A 16,646-nucleotide genomic window follows, 5' to 3' on the forward strand; every position below is an offset into this window, starting at 1 on the left:
CTACCTCTGGCCTAGGCTTAGGCCGCTTTCTGACTTGTGGACTTCAACTCCCAGAATTCCTGAGCCAGCCTGGCTCAGCTGGGAAACCTCTCCCTTTCCCCTCAGCGTGGCTGGCTCAGGAATTCTGGGAGTTGAAGTCCACGAGTCATAAAAGGGCCAAGGTGGCCTACCCCTGGTATAGGGTCTCCTCTTTGAGCATGGGGTTTGACTAGAAGACCTCCAGGCTCCCTTCCAGTTCTACTCTGATTGATTGATACTTTTTGCTCCGCTCTGCTTACTCAGCTGCTCCTGACAAGAAGCCATTTTGCGCACTTACGTGGATGCTCTTGATCTCCTGGGATGTCAGCATGCCCCGGGTCTTCAAAGCTTTTCTCTGTGGTTTCTGTGTTTGGGTGAGAGAGAAAGAAAAACTCAGTTCAGCTGATTGAAAACCCAAAGGAAAACAAACAAACTAACAAACAAAAAACCCAGGGTGGGATAAATGTAGGGTATAATTTAGGAAACAATCATTTTGTTTGACCAAGTTAAACGTCTATGGGGTCATCCAATTCATGGCTGACCCAAAGGTGCTTTTTCAAGAGGTAACTGGACTTTCTTGTTTTTAATAATAATAATAATAATAATAATAGTAGTAGTAGTAGTAGTAGTAGTAGTAGTAGTAGTAGTAATTGGAGAAGATAACAAAATACAAAGACCTACAAATAGAAATAGAAAGACTGTGGCAAAAACAAGCAAGGGTAGTACCAATAGTCATAGGCTCCTTGGGTGCAATCCCAAAACAACTGGAGCACCACTTGAACACCATTGGCATTGACAAATTCGCCATCAGTCAATTGCAAAAGGCGGCCTTATTAGGAACTGCTTCCATCCTGCGATGATACCTGTAATACCATCAAACTTCCACATCTGCCTATCCCAGGTCCTGGGTAAGGACTCGATAGGTAGACAAAATGCCAAATCCAGTCTGAACATCTGGCTGACTGTGCAATGATCCATAATAATAATAATAATAATAATAACAACAATCCCAAAACAACTGGAGCACCACTTGAACACCATCATCGGCATTGACAAATTCGCTATTAGTCAATTGCAAAAGGCGGCCTTACTAGGAACTGCTTCCATCCTGCAACGAGATCTGTAATACCATCAAACACCCACATCTGCCTATCCCAGGTCCTGGGTAAGGACCCGATAGGTAGACAAAATGCCAAATCCAGTCTGAACATCTGGCTGACTGTGCGATGATCAATAATAATGATGATGATGATGATGATGTTGGAAGGGACCTTGGAGGTCATTGAGTCCAACCCCCTGCTCAGGCAGGAAACCCTACAGCATTTCAGACATCTTTGCAGACGTTTCGCTTCTCATCCACGAAGCTTCTTCAGCTCTGACTGGATGGTGGGGAAAGGAAGGATTTATACTCTTTGGAGACAGCTGGTCATTTGCCTCCTTTGAGAGAGTCATTGAGGCCACCTGGAGGTTTACCTGCATCCTTGGGATCACCTGAGTGGTGCACATGAGTGTGGAGCCTTCTTGGCTGCAGGATGTTTTGTGCCCTGGGTCCCTTTTGTGTTAGAAGACAGTGTTGTGATTCCTCGCCAGCCAGTGAACCCAGCAGCTGAGTCTGAGGAATCAGAGGAGGAAGAGGAGGGGCCTGGAGTAATATCAGAGTCAGAGGAAGGCTCTGAGGAGCTCCAAGACTTACAGTCGGACGAGGAGCCTGGCCCCTCTACTCGCGCTCAGGCTGAGACGCAGCTGTGCTGGGAGTCTGAGTTGGACAGTGATGAAGAACAGCTGGGACAAATCCCAGATGCACGAATGCGCAGGCAAGAGAAGCGAGTAGGACAGAGGAATGCAATGGGGCAGCTCCAAAGGCAAAGGAGATGGCATTAGGAAGCCACGTCTTGGCTGAATTATACAAGGGAAGGGGTGGGAGGTGCTGGTTGCCGAAGGCCACTGCTCGTGTTGAGGATCGAGTTTCTGTGGACTGTGGTTGTTTGCCTTGGATACTGACTCAGGTCTGTGAGAATAAAAAGGGTAGTTTTTTTGTTGCGGTTCCTGCTGTATCTTGGAAGAGGGGTTTCTTCTTGTGAGCATAACAAGGACTCACGTAGGCTGGGACAGAACAGACAAGGCACAGCCCACTAGTTTGAGATGCAGGCCACACAGACTCATCCCCAACAGCCTGTCTTCAACCGTGAAGGACTGTCACTATCAAATATTCAGATTCAAACTTGGGAACTCGCTGTGGAAATGTGGACAGCAATGATCTCAGAGAAGACTGGGGCTACTGAGATAGCCTGGCGCCAGGAGTGGGCAACTTCTAATCCAGAGAGGTTTAATTTAATATCTGATCCAGCACAATGCCCTTTCGGCTTTGATCTCCCAAGGAAAATCTGGGCAGCGCTCAGCTGGATCCGAACCAACCACGGCAGGTGCCAATATTGGAAATACAAACGGGGGCTGGTGGGTAATCCTAACTTGACTACGGAAACATCCCGCAAACTTTACGTCGTTATTGCGACGGAATAGCCCCCCTCAAAAAAAAAGGTGTTCCCTGGATCCCTGCCTGAAATACATCATCTCGAGGGCAGTGCTGCCCAATGGTTAAAACGATCTGGATATCCAGCCATGGGGCTTAGCCACTCTAGGAACTTACTCATACATAATTTAATTTTATTCACAATTTTATGCATCACTCGTGCCGTGTGTTTTTAAGATGGTTCACCGAGCTGGTGTTTTATATTTTGGGATGCATTTGATACGCTGTTTTTTTTTTAATATAAGTTTTTATGCTGCATTAATGCTGTATTTTGTTATGCCATACATGACCAAGGAAATAACCGGGGGAGGGATCTTGGCCAACTGCACATAATCCAGGATTGTTGGTGTCTTACTTAAACCAACTAACTTTTCTCTGTTGAAGAATTCGTTATCGTGAGAGGAGAAAGAAAAAATGTTTTATAAACGACAACCTAGACTTGATGCTTACGCCTGACAGCCTGATACATTTTTAAAGGATTTGGCACAGATATCAAAGCATTGCATCTGATGAATGTTCCACAGATCAATTTTCATGCGATGTTTGGAACCGATACACATTAATTAGGTGAATCACGGATGCGGATTGCGGCGGTTTATGAATTTTAAGATGCTTCAAATGTCAAGCTTCCGAGGAATCTTTTTCATGTGCGAACTGGATGGCACACACAGCTAGACTGTGTGGGCTTGCACTTAAGATATTTGTCTGTGCACACACACACAAATGCAGATAGCGGACTTTCTACGTCGCTTCGATGCATACAGATTTTCAATCCTTAACACAATCTAACACAAAAAAATGTTTCCACTCTTCCCAGCATCTATTCTCCAAAGCACCTGAAGAAGGCAGGACAAGAAGCAACAGATGGAAACTAACCAAGGAGAGAAACAACCTAGAACTAAGGAGAAACTTCCTGACAGTGAGAACAATTAACCAGGGGAACCACCTGCCTCCAGAAGTTGTGGGTGTTCCATCACTGGAGTTTTTAAGAAGAGACTGGACAGCCATTTGTCCAAAATGATATATAGGGTTTCCTGCCTGAGTAGGGGGTTGGACTAGATGACCTATAAGGTCCCTTCCAACTGTTATTCTGCTATCCATCCATCCATCCTTCCTTCCTTCCTTCCTTCCTTCCTTCCTTCCTTCCTTCCTTCCTTCCTTCCTTCCTTCCTTCCTTCCTTCCTTCCTCCCTCCCTCCCTCCCTCTCTCCCTCCCTCCTCCAACACTGGAAGTTTTTAAGAAGAGACTGGACAGCCATTTGCCTGAAATGGGATAAGGTTTCCTGCCTGAGCAGGGGGTTGGACTAGATGACTTCCAAGGTCTCTTCCAAGCTATTATTCTATTGTTCTGTGAGGTTGTGAAATGTGGCAGAGCCCGCCTGACAACTGTCTCGCTTAGCGACTGAAATTTTGGGCTCAGTCGTTAAGTTGAGGACCGCCTGTTATTTTATTGGATTCGTGTGGTGGAGGAGAAAACGGGCACACACGAGTGATCAAAGGGTGGCGTGAAAGGACTCGGCGATCACGGGGTGTCAGGGGGCTGGACTAGAGGATCTCGCAGGTCCCGGAAATCCAACTCTAGTTATTCTGTTCCATCTGTTCTGTTCAATCACGCTCGGCCGGCAGTTAATACCGTTCAGAAATCTGCTTTGCAGTTTCTGCAAAGAAATACCGCACCGCTTCTCCTGCCTCTGTTTTTCTACAATGGCGCCGTCGTAGTCCGCCATCTTAATTTTTTTTTTTTTTTACCCTAACCTTGGGCAGGTGAGGATGGGAGACTGTCACTCACCAGGGCTGGGATGGAGGTGTGGCACCTGAGGGCAGGACAAGAAGCAACGGATGGAAACTAACCAAGGGGAGAAGCAACCTGGAACTAAGGAGAAACTTCCTGAGAGTTAGAACAATTAACCAGTGGAACCACCTGCCTCCAGAAGTTGTGGGTGCTCCCATAACCCAGAAAGCCTTTCAGAACTTGGGACCTCTTGGAGAGAAACTGGACAAACCAGGGGGGGTCCAATTGGGCTCAATTATGGTCGTAAGAAAGGCTGAGCGCCAAAGAATTGAGGCCTTTGAACTATGATGCTGGAGAAGACTCCTGCGAGTCCCCTGGACTGCAATCCTGCGATCCAACCGGTCAGTCCTAGAAGAGATCAACCCCGACTGCTCTTTAGAAGGCCAGATCCTGAAGTTGAAACTCAAATACTTTGGCCACCTGATGAGAAGGAAGGACTCCCTGGAGAAGAGCCTAATGCTGGGAAAGATGGAGGGCAATAGAAGAAGGGGACGACAGAGAATGAGATGGCTGGATGGAGTCACTGAAGCAGTAGGTGTGAACTTAAATGGGCTCCAGAAGATGGTAGAGGACAGGAAGACCTGGAGGAACGTTGTCCATGGGGTCGTGATGGGTCGGACGCGACTTCGCAATTAACAACAACAACAATGGTCGTAGGTTGAAGATTCTCTGTACGTAAGGATTCTAGGCCGATTCCTCTTTTTACCCTGTCCTCAGGTTCTGCCACTCCTTTCCTACACCCCCCTGGCTGAACCTAAAACATGCCCGTAGCAAAGCTAGTCTCCTAAGGTGTGACTGGTGACCTCCCCCTCCCACCCAGCAATTTGGCAGGGACCTTCACCTGTTTGGCCGTCTGCCTCAGCCAATCCTTGATGTCATCTTCTTTGAGGGAGCATCCCACGAACACCAGGAAACATTCCTGCGATCCAGGGTGGTCCCGGTTCTCGGTTTTGGAGTCAGGAGGGGAGGGGAGGGCCCCCCCCAGGACAGGTACCAGGCTTAAGGTATTAGAAGATGCGTTGTGACAAACTTCAACCATCCGGTCAGAATCTGTGTCGAAGAAATAGCAAAGGGTGATGGTGGTTATCGTGGTTCCGACAGATGAAACTCTGCCAAAGAACTCCGAGGCATGGTTTACCTTAAAGAATTTTTATTAGAGAAGCATAGCATAATCAACTAGATTCCCCTCCCCTGAGCACACAGTATCAAAGCACAATTCCAGTCCTCCAATTGACAGTCATAAATCACATTATTCCCCAATTAGCTTGAAATGCAGGCTTCCCCTCCAGTTCTCCAGCCCGCCAATCCTTACCATCTCTTATTTCAATAACCTTGGTTCTCACACTAGGTCTGGTTTTATTATGTCTAGCTAAACTCTCATGCACATTCCTCCCCCCAGCATCATCTAACTCTAAAGAGTAAAGCATAAGAAGACAAGGGTAGCATCTCCAACTGTTGTCAAAGCAAAAACATCCGATGTTAGCAGCATTGACAGTGATATTAATGCAGTGTTTCTCAACCTTGACAATTTTAAGGCATGTGCACTTCAACTCCCAGAATTCCACAGCCAGCATTGCTGGCTGTGGAATTCTGGGAATTGAAGTCCACATGCCTTAAAATTGTCAAGGTTGAGAAACACTGTATTAATGGCTGGTGGGGTTTTTTCAGTGAGAGGGGAGTCCTGAGGTGCTCTCTGGAAAGACCCCAGGCTCAGTAGCCATAAAGGTCCCCAGGGCCACGGCTGATTGAGGCCCCCACCTCCACTTAATACTACCAAAAATAAATACCAGCCATGAATAACAATTAATACGATGGGACAACCATTTGTCTGAAATGATATAGGATCTCCTGCTTGAGCAGGGGGTTGGACTAGAAGACCTCCCAAGGTCCCTTTCAACTCTGTCCTTCTATTAATGGATTAGATCTGAAATGCTACAACTTGCGTAGATGTGCAAGAAGCCACGCAATCGAAGGAAGGAAGAAAAATCCATTCTCTGGTTCGATAAACAAACAAACAAACATTTATTTATTGACTTTGGGTGCCCTGCAACCAGGCTGCATTTATGGCTGTTTGCAGTGTCCTGCAGTTCCACTGTCTCAGTTTTGGGGATAGTTTTTTTTGCCAAAAACTGGCATTTCTTTCTGATTTGCAAGGCAATTTTGGTCTAGTGGTTAAGGCAGCAGCTAGAAATTGGGAAGGTGTGAGTTCTAGTCCTGATTTAGCCATGAAAGCCAGCTGGGTGACTTTGGGCCAATCACCAGGAGACAGTGAGTTCTAGTCCCGCCTTAGGCATGAAAGCTGGCTGGGTGAGTTCGGGCCAATCACCAGAGACGGTGAGTTCTAGTCCCGCCTTAGGCATGAAAGCTAGCTGGGTGACTTTGGCCAATCACCAGGAGACGGTGAGTTCTAGTCCGACCTCAGCCATGAAAGCCAGTTGTTTGACCAATCAGCAGCAAACTGAGAGTTCTAGTCCCGCCTTAGGCATGAAAGCCAGTTGGGTGACTTTGGGCCAATCACCAGGAGACAGTGAGTTCTAGTCCCGCCTTAGGCATGAAAGCTGGCTGGGTGAGTTCGGGCCAATCACCAGAGACGGTGAGTTCTAGTCCCACCTCAGGCATGAAAGCCAGTTGGGTGACTTTGGCCAATCACCAGGAGACGGTGAGTTCTAGTCCGAGCTCAGCCATGAAAGCCAGTTGGTGGGCCAATCAGCAGGAAACTGAGAGTTCTAGTCCTGCCTTAGGCACGAAAGCCAGTTGGGTGACTTAGGGCCAATCACCAGGAGACAGTGAGTTCTAGTCCCGCCTCAGCCATGAAAGCCAGTTGGTGGGCCAATCAGCAGGAAACTGAGAGTTCTAGTCCCGCCTTAGGCATGAATGTCAGCTGGTGATAATATGTTCGCCGCTTTGAGATATTTGCAAAAAATAATAAAGGCGGGATATAATCACACAAATAAATCATAGCAAACTACTGTTTCACTCAACGAGGTTGCTGAACAATCACAGATTTGCTTAACAACCACTGCAAAATAGGTCATAAAACTGGGGACGGTCACCTGACTGAGCTTATAATTGTCATGAATTACGACTGTAATGGGCAGACTCCATTATGTCCATAACTCAAGGACTACCTGTACGGAAATAAAGGGGATTTCATTTCTTTCACTTCTACGGCACATTGATCTGGCAGATGTGCTGAGTTGGGGGGGGGGTTCCCACTCATGTGGCCAAGCAGGTCTGGGGAGCTGTTACCCCAAATTTTGCCCGGAGAGTATCGCAGCTGTATAAAAGGCCTATTTCTGTGCTCCAATGACTTCCTTCAGCTCCAAAACTGAGACACCCATTGAGACGCGACAAGTGACTGAGCGTAAATACAAGCATTAAACTAGGTACTGTCAGATGACAATTTGAAAGATGGAGGATAAAAGAATCCCGAAAAGGGAGGGAGGTTGAAGCTAAAACATTTACCTGAAAACTTGACTTTGCCAAAAATGTGGTATATGTTTCCAGAGAACGGACTCGATTTGTTAGATGACTTCAAAGCTGTTTGAAAAGACAATAAATCAAGATTAGAGCAGTGTTTCTCAAACTTGGGGACTTTTAAGAGGGGTGAACTTCAACTCCCAGAACCTCCCAGTTAGCATTGCTGGCTGGGGGATTCTGGGAGTTGAAGTTCACCCCTCTTAAAAGTTCCCAAGGTTGAGAAACATATTTTACTCCCAACACTGGAAGTTTTTAAATGGACAGCCATTTGTCTGAAATGGTATAGGCCAGAGGTAGGCAACCTTGGCTCTTTTATGACTCGTGGACTTCAACTCCCAGAATTCCTGAGCCAGCCATGCTGAGGGGAAAGGGAGTTTCCAAGCTGAGCCATGCTGGCTCAGGAATTCTGGGAGTTGAAGTCCGCCAGTCATAAAGTGGCCTAGGCCTAGGCCAGAGGTAGGCAACCTCGGCTCTTTTATGACTGGTGGACTTCAACTCCCAGAATTCCTGAGCCAGCCATTCTGAGGGGAAAGGGAGAGGTTCCATGCTGAGCCATGCTGGCTCAGGAATTCTGGGAGTTGAAGTCCACGAGTCATAAAAGAGCCAAGGTTGCCTACCCCTGGTATAGGGTTTCCTGCCTGAGCAGGGGGTTGGACTAGATAACCTCCAAGGTCCCTTCCATCATCATCATCATCAATCATCATCATTATTTATATTATTTATATTATTATTATTATTATTATTACTTCTGTACAAGCTAAAAAACGCACCACCGATGAAGACAATGGCAAGGATGATGATCTTTAATGTCAAGAGGGAAGAATTCACTGCAAGAAAACCATTTAATTTTTTTAAAGAAATATATTCTAGGATTGGCTGCAGTAATGTGAAAATAATTGCATTACTGGGGAGCTTTAAAACCAGAAAAAGGAGAGTAAACGTATTTCATCTGAAGTTTACCAAGGTTGCATTTGCCGATGAACAGGTTCAGCCACATATAAATTCTTGTTAGCCACTCCAGAGGAAAAAAATACACACGTTGCTGAAGAAATGATAATTTACCTTTACATTTGGCTGCAAAGCGCATTTTCTCCAAAGGGCGGTTAAACCACACACAAATCTGGACCATGGGAGGGAAGGCAGAACCGGCTCTAAATTTCCCATCAAACCTGAAGGGGGGGTGAAAAATATTAACTTTTCAAAGGAAAACATTCACTCTTAGTTACCGATCGCTTTTTGAAAATCAGACCAATCGCCTTAAAGGCCTGAATTTTGATCACGAATTCTGCAATGGTCGTAAGTGTGAGGACCTATCAGACGTGACTTTTCCAGTGTTGTTGTAACTTTGAATGGTCGCTAAACAAATGATTGTTAAGTCAAGGACCACCTATAGTTTTGTCTGACTGCATCTGGTTTGGTCTCAGTTCGAGACTACAGTCCTTAATTTAATTGGTGGTTATTTTTCATGAAATGAAATAAGAAGACGGTTAAGGAGTGCATTGAATGTGTGCACCTCGTAACAGAACACAAAGAATAAAAAATATGCAACTTCATGCGATCACATAAACATTGCGAGAAGAGTTCCAGATGTGCTGGACTCCAGCTGGAAAGGCTGGGCCCGAGAGAGGGAAGTTAAGCTTTGCAAATAGCCGAGAAGAAAAATTCCTAAAAATCCGTATCCAAAAGGGATAAGGCTCTGTTTAGGTTAATGGGAGTGCATTCTGGGAAGCCTAACATAAAATAAGATATGAGCATTCATTAAAGGGGAGGAAAATTAAGGGAAATTAAGTAGGGGGAGGAATCCTCTAAATCAGAATTCTTCAGCCAGGAGGAATTCTGGGAGTTGAAGTCCACAAGTCTTTAAAGTGGCCAAGTTTGAGGACCCTTGTTCTATTGAATGGAGTGGACTTCAACTCCCAGAATTCCTCAGCCAGGAGGAATTCTGGGAGTTGAAGTCCACAAGTCTTCAAAGTGGCCAAGTTTGAGGACCAGGCATGTCAAACTCGCGATTCACGCGACGTATTACGACTTTCCCCCCCACTGCCGGCAATGGGATGGGCGCGGTTTCGGCATAATGTGTCTGGCCCGTGGGCCGGCAGTTTGACATATCTGTTGTAGACCCTTGCTCTAAATTACCCTGGTTCTTATAAAATAGGGGTCTCCTAATTTGGCCATTTTAAAGACTGACGGACTTCAACTCCCAGAATTCCTCCTGGCTGAGGAATTCTGGGAGTTGAAGTCCGCAAGTCTTAAAGTAACCAGGTTTGAAGACCCCTGCCCTAAACAAATGGTTTTAAATCAAGGGCTCTCTGGACATGCATAGTAAAAGCCTTTTTGTCCAATGGATACTTGCCAGCCAGGATACATTAAATAGCGAGTCGCCAGCATCTGGGGATCGGAGAAGCTGTTTTCCGAAAGGATTAGCTCAATGTCCTCGTTCCTAGTGGGAGAGAATCAAGATATTATTAACATTTAGCGAAATTTTGCTTTCACGGAACCTTAAAGCAAGGTTTCTAAGCAGGATAGAGAAAGCCCTTGGTCTAGTGATTAAGGCATCAGACTAGAAAGCAGGAGACAGTGAATTCTAATCCTGCCTTACGCATGAAAGCAGGCTGGGTGATTTTGGGCCAATCACCAGGAGGCAGTGAATTCTAGTTCTGCCTTAAGCATACAAACTGGCTGGGTGACTTTGGGCCAATCACCAGGAGACAGTGAGTGCTAGTTCTGCCTTACACAGGAAAGCAAGCTGGGTGACTTTGTGCCAATCCTCAGGAGACGGTGAGTTCTAGTTTCACCTTAGCCATGAAAGCCAACTGCGTGACTTTGGGCCAATAACTTTGGGCCAATCACCAGGAGACAGTGAGTTTTAGTTTCACCTTAGCCATGAAAGCCAACTGTGTGACTTTGGGCCAATAACTTTGGGCCAATCACCAGGAGACAGTGAGTTCTAGTTCCATCTTAGCCATGAAAGTCAGTTGGGTGACTTTGGGCCAAATCACCAGGAGACAGTGAGTTCTAGTTTCGCCTTACACACGAAAGCCAGCTGGGTGACTTTGGGCCAATCACCAGGAGACAGTGAGTGCTAGTTCTGCCTTACACAGGAAAGCAAGCTGGGTGACTTTGTGCCAATCCTCAGGAGACGGTGAGTTCTAGTTTCACCTTAGCCATGAAAGCCAACTGCGTGACTTTGGGCCAATAACTTTGGGCCAATCACCAAGAGACAGTGAGTTTTAGTTTCACCTTAGCCATGAAAGCCAACTGTATGACTTTGGGCCAATAACTTTGGGCCAATCACCAGGAGACAGTGAGTTCTAGTTCCATCTTAGCCATGAAAGTCAGTTGGGTGACTTTGGGCCAAATCACCAGGAGACAGTGAGTTCTAGTTTCGCCTTACACACGAAAGCCAGCTGGGTGACTTTGGGCCAATCACCAGGAGACGGTGAGTTCTAGTCCTGCCTTAGGCATGAAAGCCAGCTGGGTGACTTTGGGCCAATGACCAGGTGATGGCGAATTCTAGTCCTGCCTTAGACATGAAAGCCAGCTGGGTGACCTTGGGCTAGTCCCTCCATCCTTCTCAGCCCAACCCACCTCACAGAGTTGTTGTCCTGGAGGAAAGTAAGAGGAAGCAAGGGTTGGATACGTTTGCGACCTTGAATTATTCATAAAAACAATAAAGGTGGGACACAAATAACAGATGGATAGATAGATAGATAGATAGATAGATAGATAGATAGATAGATAGATAGATAGATAGATAGATAGATATATCCTCAATGGCTGACCCTTTCTCCAGGGAAAATGCAGCCATGTGCTATTTCACAAGCTTTACCATTTGGGGATTTTTAAAAGGCTTTCTCGATTACCGAGTTACGATGCCGTTTTCCGCCAGGATAAAAGAGACGGAAGAGTTGGCAGCTCGGATGAGTTTCTGCAGCTGGACCAGGAGCGGGCTTCTCTGCTCGGCGGTGTGGCTTGTGAACACCACGTTACTCACTAACCCTGCCGGAGGAAAAAAGAGCATCTGTGTAAGGGCCGGGTTCACCCAGAATGCTTTGCTCTCTGGAGTCCAGAATGACCTCTAGGAACGGACAGGGGCTGATGTCCAAGGCCACGCTACTCCCGGTGTCCTGCTATGAACCCCTGGAAAGTATGGATAGTCCTCAACGGACGACCAAACTTCCCACTTCCCCAGTTGTGAAGTGAGTTTGTGCCCCATTTTACCACTTTTCTTCCCCCCAGTTGTTCAGCAAATTGCTGCAGTTGTTAAATTAGTAACCCAGTTGTTAAGTGACTCTGGCGTCCCCCCCCCCCGTGGACTTGGCCAGTCAGAAGTCGCAAAAGGGGATCACGTGACCCCAGGGGACACTGCCACCGTTGTAAATACGAGCCACTTGCCACGTGTCTTAAAATAGAATAGAAGCTGGAAGGGACCTTGGAGGTCTTCTAGTCCAGCCCCCTGCCCAGGCAGGAGAACCTATACCGTCTCAGACAGGTGGATGTCTAGTCTCTTCTTAAAAACCTCCAGTGATGGAGCACCCACTATTTTTGGAGGCAAGCTGTTCCACTGGTTAACTGTCCTCACTGTCAGGAAGTTTCTCCTTAGTTCCAGGTTGCTTTTCTCCTTGATCAGTTTCCAACCATTGTTTCTCATCCTTCCCTCTGGTGCTTTGGAGAATAATTTGACCCCCTATGCCAGGGGTAGGCAACCCAAAACACTCAAAGAGCCACTTGGACCCGTTTCCCACCAAAAACAAAACACTGGGAGCCGCAAAACCCTTTTGATATCTAAAATGAAGATAACACTGCATATATCCTTTTTTACCTTTATTATAGGTGTGTGTGTGTTTGTGTGTGTTTGTGTATGTGTGTATGTATACACACACACACACACACATTAAAAATAAAAGTAAAAATATCACTTTTGGGAATATCCATACTATTAAAACAATGATCACCAAGAGAATGCTTTAAGAGAATAAAATTACATACACACAAAGGTAAAAAAAGGATATATGCAGTTTATCTTCATTTTAGATGTCAAAAGGGTCTCTCTCTCCCTCCCTCTCTATCTGCCCTTGGTCTGCCACTCCTCTTCCCCCACTCTCTCTCTCTCCCTCTCTCTTTCTCTCTCTCTCTTTCTCCCCCCCCCCTCCTATCTGCTGCTCACCTGGCAAGCTTCAAGCTGTTGTCCAACAAGCTCCGGGGTAGGCAGCCTCGTCTCTTTTATGACTCATGGACTTCAACTCCCAGAATTCCTGAGTCAGCCTAGCTGGGCTAGCTAGCTCTCTCCTGCCCTTCCTGCTTCCTGCAGAGACGCAGCAAAGGGAGGAGCTCCGCCCAGTAAGCTTTTCAGCTCCTCGGAGAACGCTGTGAGTGCACTCTCTTTTACACATACACACACACACACACACAAAACACACCCAGACACACACACACACACAGAGAGAGAGAGAGAGAGAGAGAGAAGCAGGGAAGCGCAATTGCCTCTCTCTGTCTCTGTCTCTCTCTGCAAAGGCATAGGTGGCTGGGAGCCGCAGGGGAAGGCTCAAAGAGCCGCATGCGGCTCCGGAGCCGCAGGTTGCCGACCTGTGCCCTATGCCTTGTGGCAGCCCCTCAGATACTGGGAACACTGCTATCATGTCTCCCCTATTTCATCTTTTCTTTAAACCAGACATGTCAAATACAAGGCCTGGGGGCCAGATGCAGCCCATGAAGTGGTTTCATGCGGCCCGCGAAGCCATCCTGGAAACAGTGAAGGAACGGCCCCCGCTGCCTTGGCCCTGGCCCAGGCCGGCCGGGAGCCAATGCACAATTTTGTGGTGGCCATCTACGCTGAAACGCATTCAGTCTTAGCTCCACAAGGCCATCTGGAAACAGCGAGGAACCGGCCCCTGCTGTGTCAGCCCCGCCCCCTGGGTGCATGCTGGGGAGGGGTCCCCCTTTGTGAGGAATGAAGAAATGCACCATGCCTTGGCGCTTGCCCCGGTCCCCCCCCCTTCTGCCAGAGACCCTCAAATCTGTCCCACTCCTGCCCAGGCCCTCACAGGCACCCTTGATGCGAATGATGTAGAGCTGGTCATGCCCACCCAGTAGGCCACACCCTCCCCATCCACGCCCACGCAGTAGGTCGCACCCACCCTGGCCACACACACCCCCGCCCCCCCCCGAGGGCAACCGCAATGCTGATACGGCCCTCAATGAAATTGAGTTTGACACCCCTGCTTTAAACCATGGGGATGCTAAAAGTGTGTACAATGGCCGTGTCAACACTGCTAACATTGGGTGTTTTGCTTTGACAACAGTTGGGGATGCAACCCTTGTCTTCTTATGTTTTACTCTTAAGAGTTAGAGCTAGAGTTAGATGATGTTGGGGGGGGGGAGGAATGTGCATGAGAGTTTAGCTAGACATAACAATACTGGACCTAGTGTGTGAACCAAGGTTATTGAAATAAGAGATGATAAGGATTGGCGGATGGAGAACTGGAGGGGAAGCCTGCATTTCAAGCTAATTGGAGAATGTGATTTCTGACTGTTAATTGGAGGAGGGAATTGTGCTTTGATGTTGTGTGCTTAGGGGAGGGGAATCCAGTTTTTGGCTTCGATTATGCTAGTCAAAATAAAGATTCTTTAAGGTAAACAATGCCTCAAAGTTCTTTGAAGAGTTTCATCTGTCGGAACCATGACAGGTCGTACGTCACTCTTTTTGGTGCTCTTGTAACTTTCGAATGGTCACTAAATGAAGCAGTTGAGGACTGCTTATATACTGTAGACTTGTTGGCATGCTAAACTAGTGATAATCTAGGAATAATTCCCAACGGATCCACCCATAAACAGCAGCGGAAAGGAATTATAGACAGTCCTCGATTTAAAACCATCCATTTAGTGACTGTTTGAAGTTGCAACAGAACTGAAAAAAAAAAGTGCCTTACAACTGATTCTCACACGCATCTCCCACCGTGTGATCGAATTGCTGGTGTTTGCCAAGTAATAGGTCTTTATAACATTTGCAGTGTCCCAGCGTGGTGTAATTGCTATTTATGACCATCCCAGCCAGCTTGTGATGAGCGAAGTCATTGAGGGAAGCTGATTTCGCTTAAAGACGCATGATTCACTTAACAACCTGGTTTGGCACAATGGGGTGTAAAATTGGGAGTGAACAACCAACTTGTTTAACAAAGGAAAACCTGGTCCTAATTGTGGCTGTAAGCGGAGAACTGCTTGTATTTTATTGTATACATTTCCCACAGGGAATCCTGTTAACCTTTAAATATTATCAAAGAGCCACAAAAATAAGATAAATGTATTATTAGTTTATAGCTCCCCACCTCCCCATTCCCAACAACTCTGGACTGGGTTTTTTTTGTTGTTGTTGTTGTTCCTCTGTCTCAGGGTTTTTCCAAACTTGGCAACTTTTAAAACTGGAGGACTTGAACCCCCAGAATTCTTTAGCCAGGAGGAATTCTGGGAGTTGAAGTCCACAAGTCTTAAAAGTGGCCAAGTTTTGGAAAACTCCTGCTCTAGCTGCTTATGGCCTTATGGCTAACTCCTCCAAACGGGCCTTCTAGAAAAGCGAGACTCCGACTACCATAATCCCCAGCTCGCACAGCTTTTTGTTGGCTGGGCATCATGGGTGCCGTGGTGCTGCAGCCTCATGGAGAAGGCAACTGGAAAAATGTGCCAGCTCATCTCTATACAAGCCAATTTTGGAGAAATACTGACCTTGAGAACACTGGTCCAGAAACTTGGGGAAAAGAAACCTGAAAAAGACAAGGATGCGCGTGCGAATTTTGTACCAAGAACTTTAGAGAGAGGTAATCATTGGCAAGCTTTTTCTCCCGATTCAAATCTAACGCTATGCAGATTTTTGTTCTTGACTGAAAGCTCAGGGGCACAATTTACGGGGGATTGAGAAGTCAGTTCCTGAATGGGGAGGTTAGAATAGAATAACAGGGCAGGAAGGGACCTTGGAGGTCATCTAGTCCAACCCCGTTTAGGCAGGAAACCCTATACCATTTCAGACAAATGACTGTCCAGTCTCTTCTGAAAAACTTCCAGTGTTGGAGCATTCAACACTTCTGGAGGCAGGTGGTTCCACTGGTTAATTGTTTTCACTGTCAGGAAGTTTCTCCTTAGTTCTAGGTTGCTTCTCTCTTTGATTAGTTTCCATCTGTTGCTTTTTGTCCTGCCTTCAGGCACTTTGGAGAACAGCTTGACTCCCTCTTCTTTGAGGCAGCCCCTGAGATACTGGAAGGCTGCTATCCTGTCCCCCCTTGTCCTTCTCTTCATTAAACTGGACATCCCCAATTCCAGCAGCCGTTCCTTATATGTTAAGAAGAGACGGGACAGCCATTTGTCCAATGATGGAGCACCCACAACTTCTGGAGGCAGGTTGTTGCACTGGTTAATTGTTCTAACTGTCAGGAAGTTTCTCCTTAGTTCCAGGTTGCTTCTCTCCTTGTTGCGTTTCCATCCGTTGCTTCTTGTCCTGCCCTCAGGCGCTTTGGAGAATAGCTTGACTCCCTCTTCTTTGGGGCAGCCCCTGAGATTGTTGTTGTTGGGTTTAAGCCTTTTAGCCGGTGTTCCTCAACCTTCGCCATTTGAAGAGGTGTGGACTTCCAAGTCCCAGAATTCCCCAGCCAGCCATGCTCCCAGAATTCTGGGAGTTGAAGTCCACACCTCTTCAAATGGCCCAGGCTGAAGTACCTTGCTTTAAGCATTTTCCTTCTGGGGATAGTGTCTGTGCTCTTCCCCCACCCCACCCCAGAGCATGGAAGCCAGCTGAGATCCATTATTGTTATCAGTTCCTAGGTAATCTCAGCCAGTCCAG

At 46.8% G+C, this 16,646-nt stretch overlaps 1 protein-coding gene across 2 annotated transcripts in view; it reads right to left on the bottom strand.

Annotated features, from left to right (window-relative positions):
• DNAAF9 (dynein axonemal assembly factor 9) overlaps positions 1 to 16,646 on the bottom strand; it is a 113,623-nt gene that overhangs the window by 27,200 nt on the left and 69,777 nt on the right. For both annotated transcript variants that reach the window (XM_039368364.1, XM_039368363.1), the window contains exons 29-35: positions 15,539 to 15,576; positions 11,683 to 11,818; positions 10,173 to 10,259; positions 8,882 to 8,988; positions 7,805 to 7,879; positions 5,181 to 5,389; positions 317 to 382 (exon numbers count right to left, since the gene is read on the bottom strand). In XM_039368364.1, coding sequence (XP_039224298.1) covers positions 317 to 382; positions 5,181 to 5,389; positions 7,805 to 7,879; positions 8,882 to 8,988; positions 10,173 to 10,259; positions 11,683 to 11,818; positions 15,539 to 15,576 — 718 coding nt within the window. The remainder of the gene's footprint in view (positions 1 to 316; positions 383 to 5,180; positions 5,390 to 7,804; positions 7,880 to 8,881; positions 8,989 to 10,172; positions 10,260 to 11,682; positions 11,819 to 15,538; positions 15,577 to 16,646) is intronic.

This window comes from Crotalus tigris, unplaced genomic scaffold (genome assembly GCF_016545835.1).
Source record: "Crotalus tigris isolate CLP2741 ecotype Arizona unplaced genomic scaffold, ASM1654583v1 scf7180000020772.1195989, whole genome shotgun sequence".
In the NCBI taxonomy this organism is placed as follows: domain Eukaryota; kingdom Metazoa; phylum Chordata; class Lepidosauria; order Squamata; family Viperidae; genus Crotalus; species Crotalus tigris.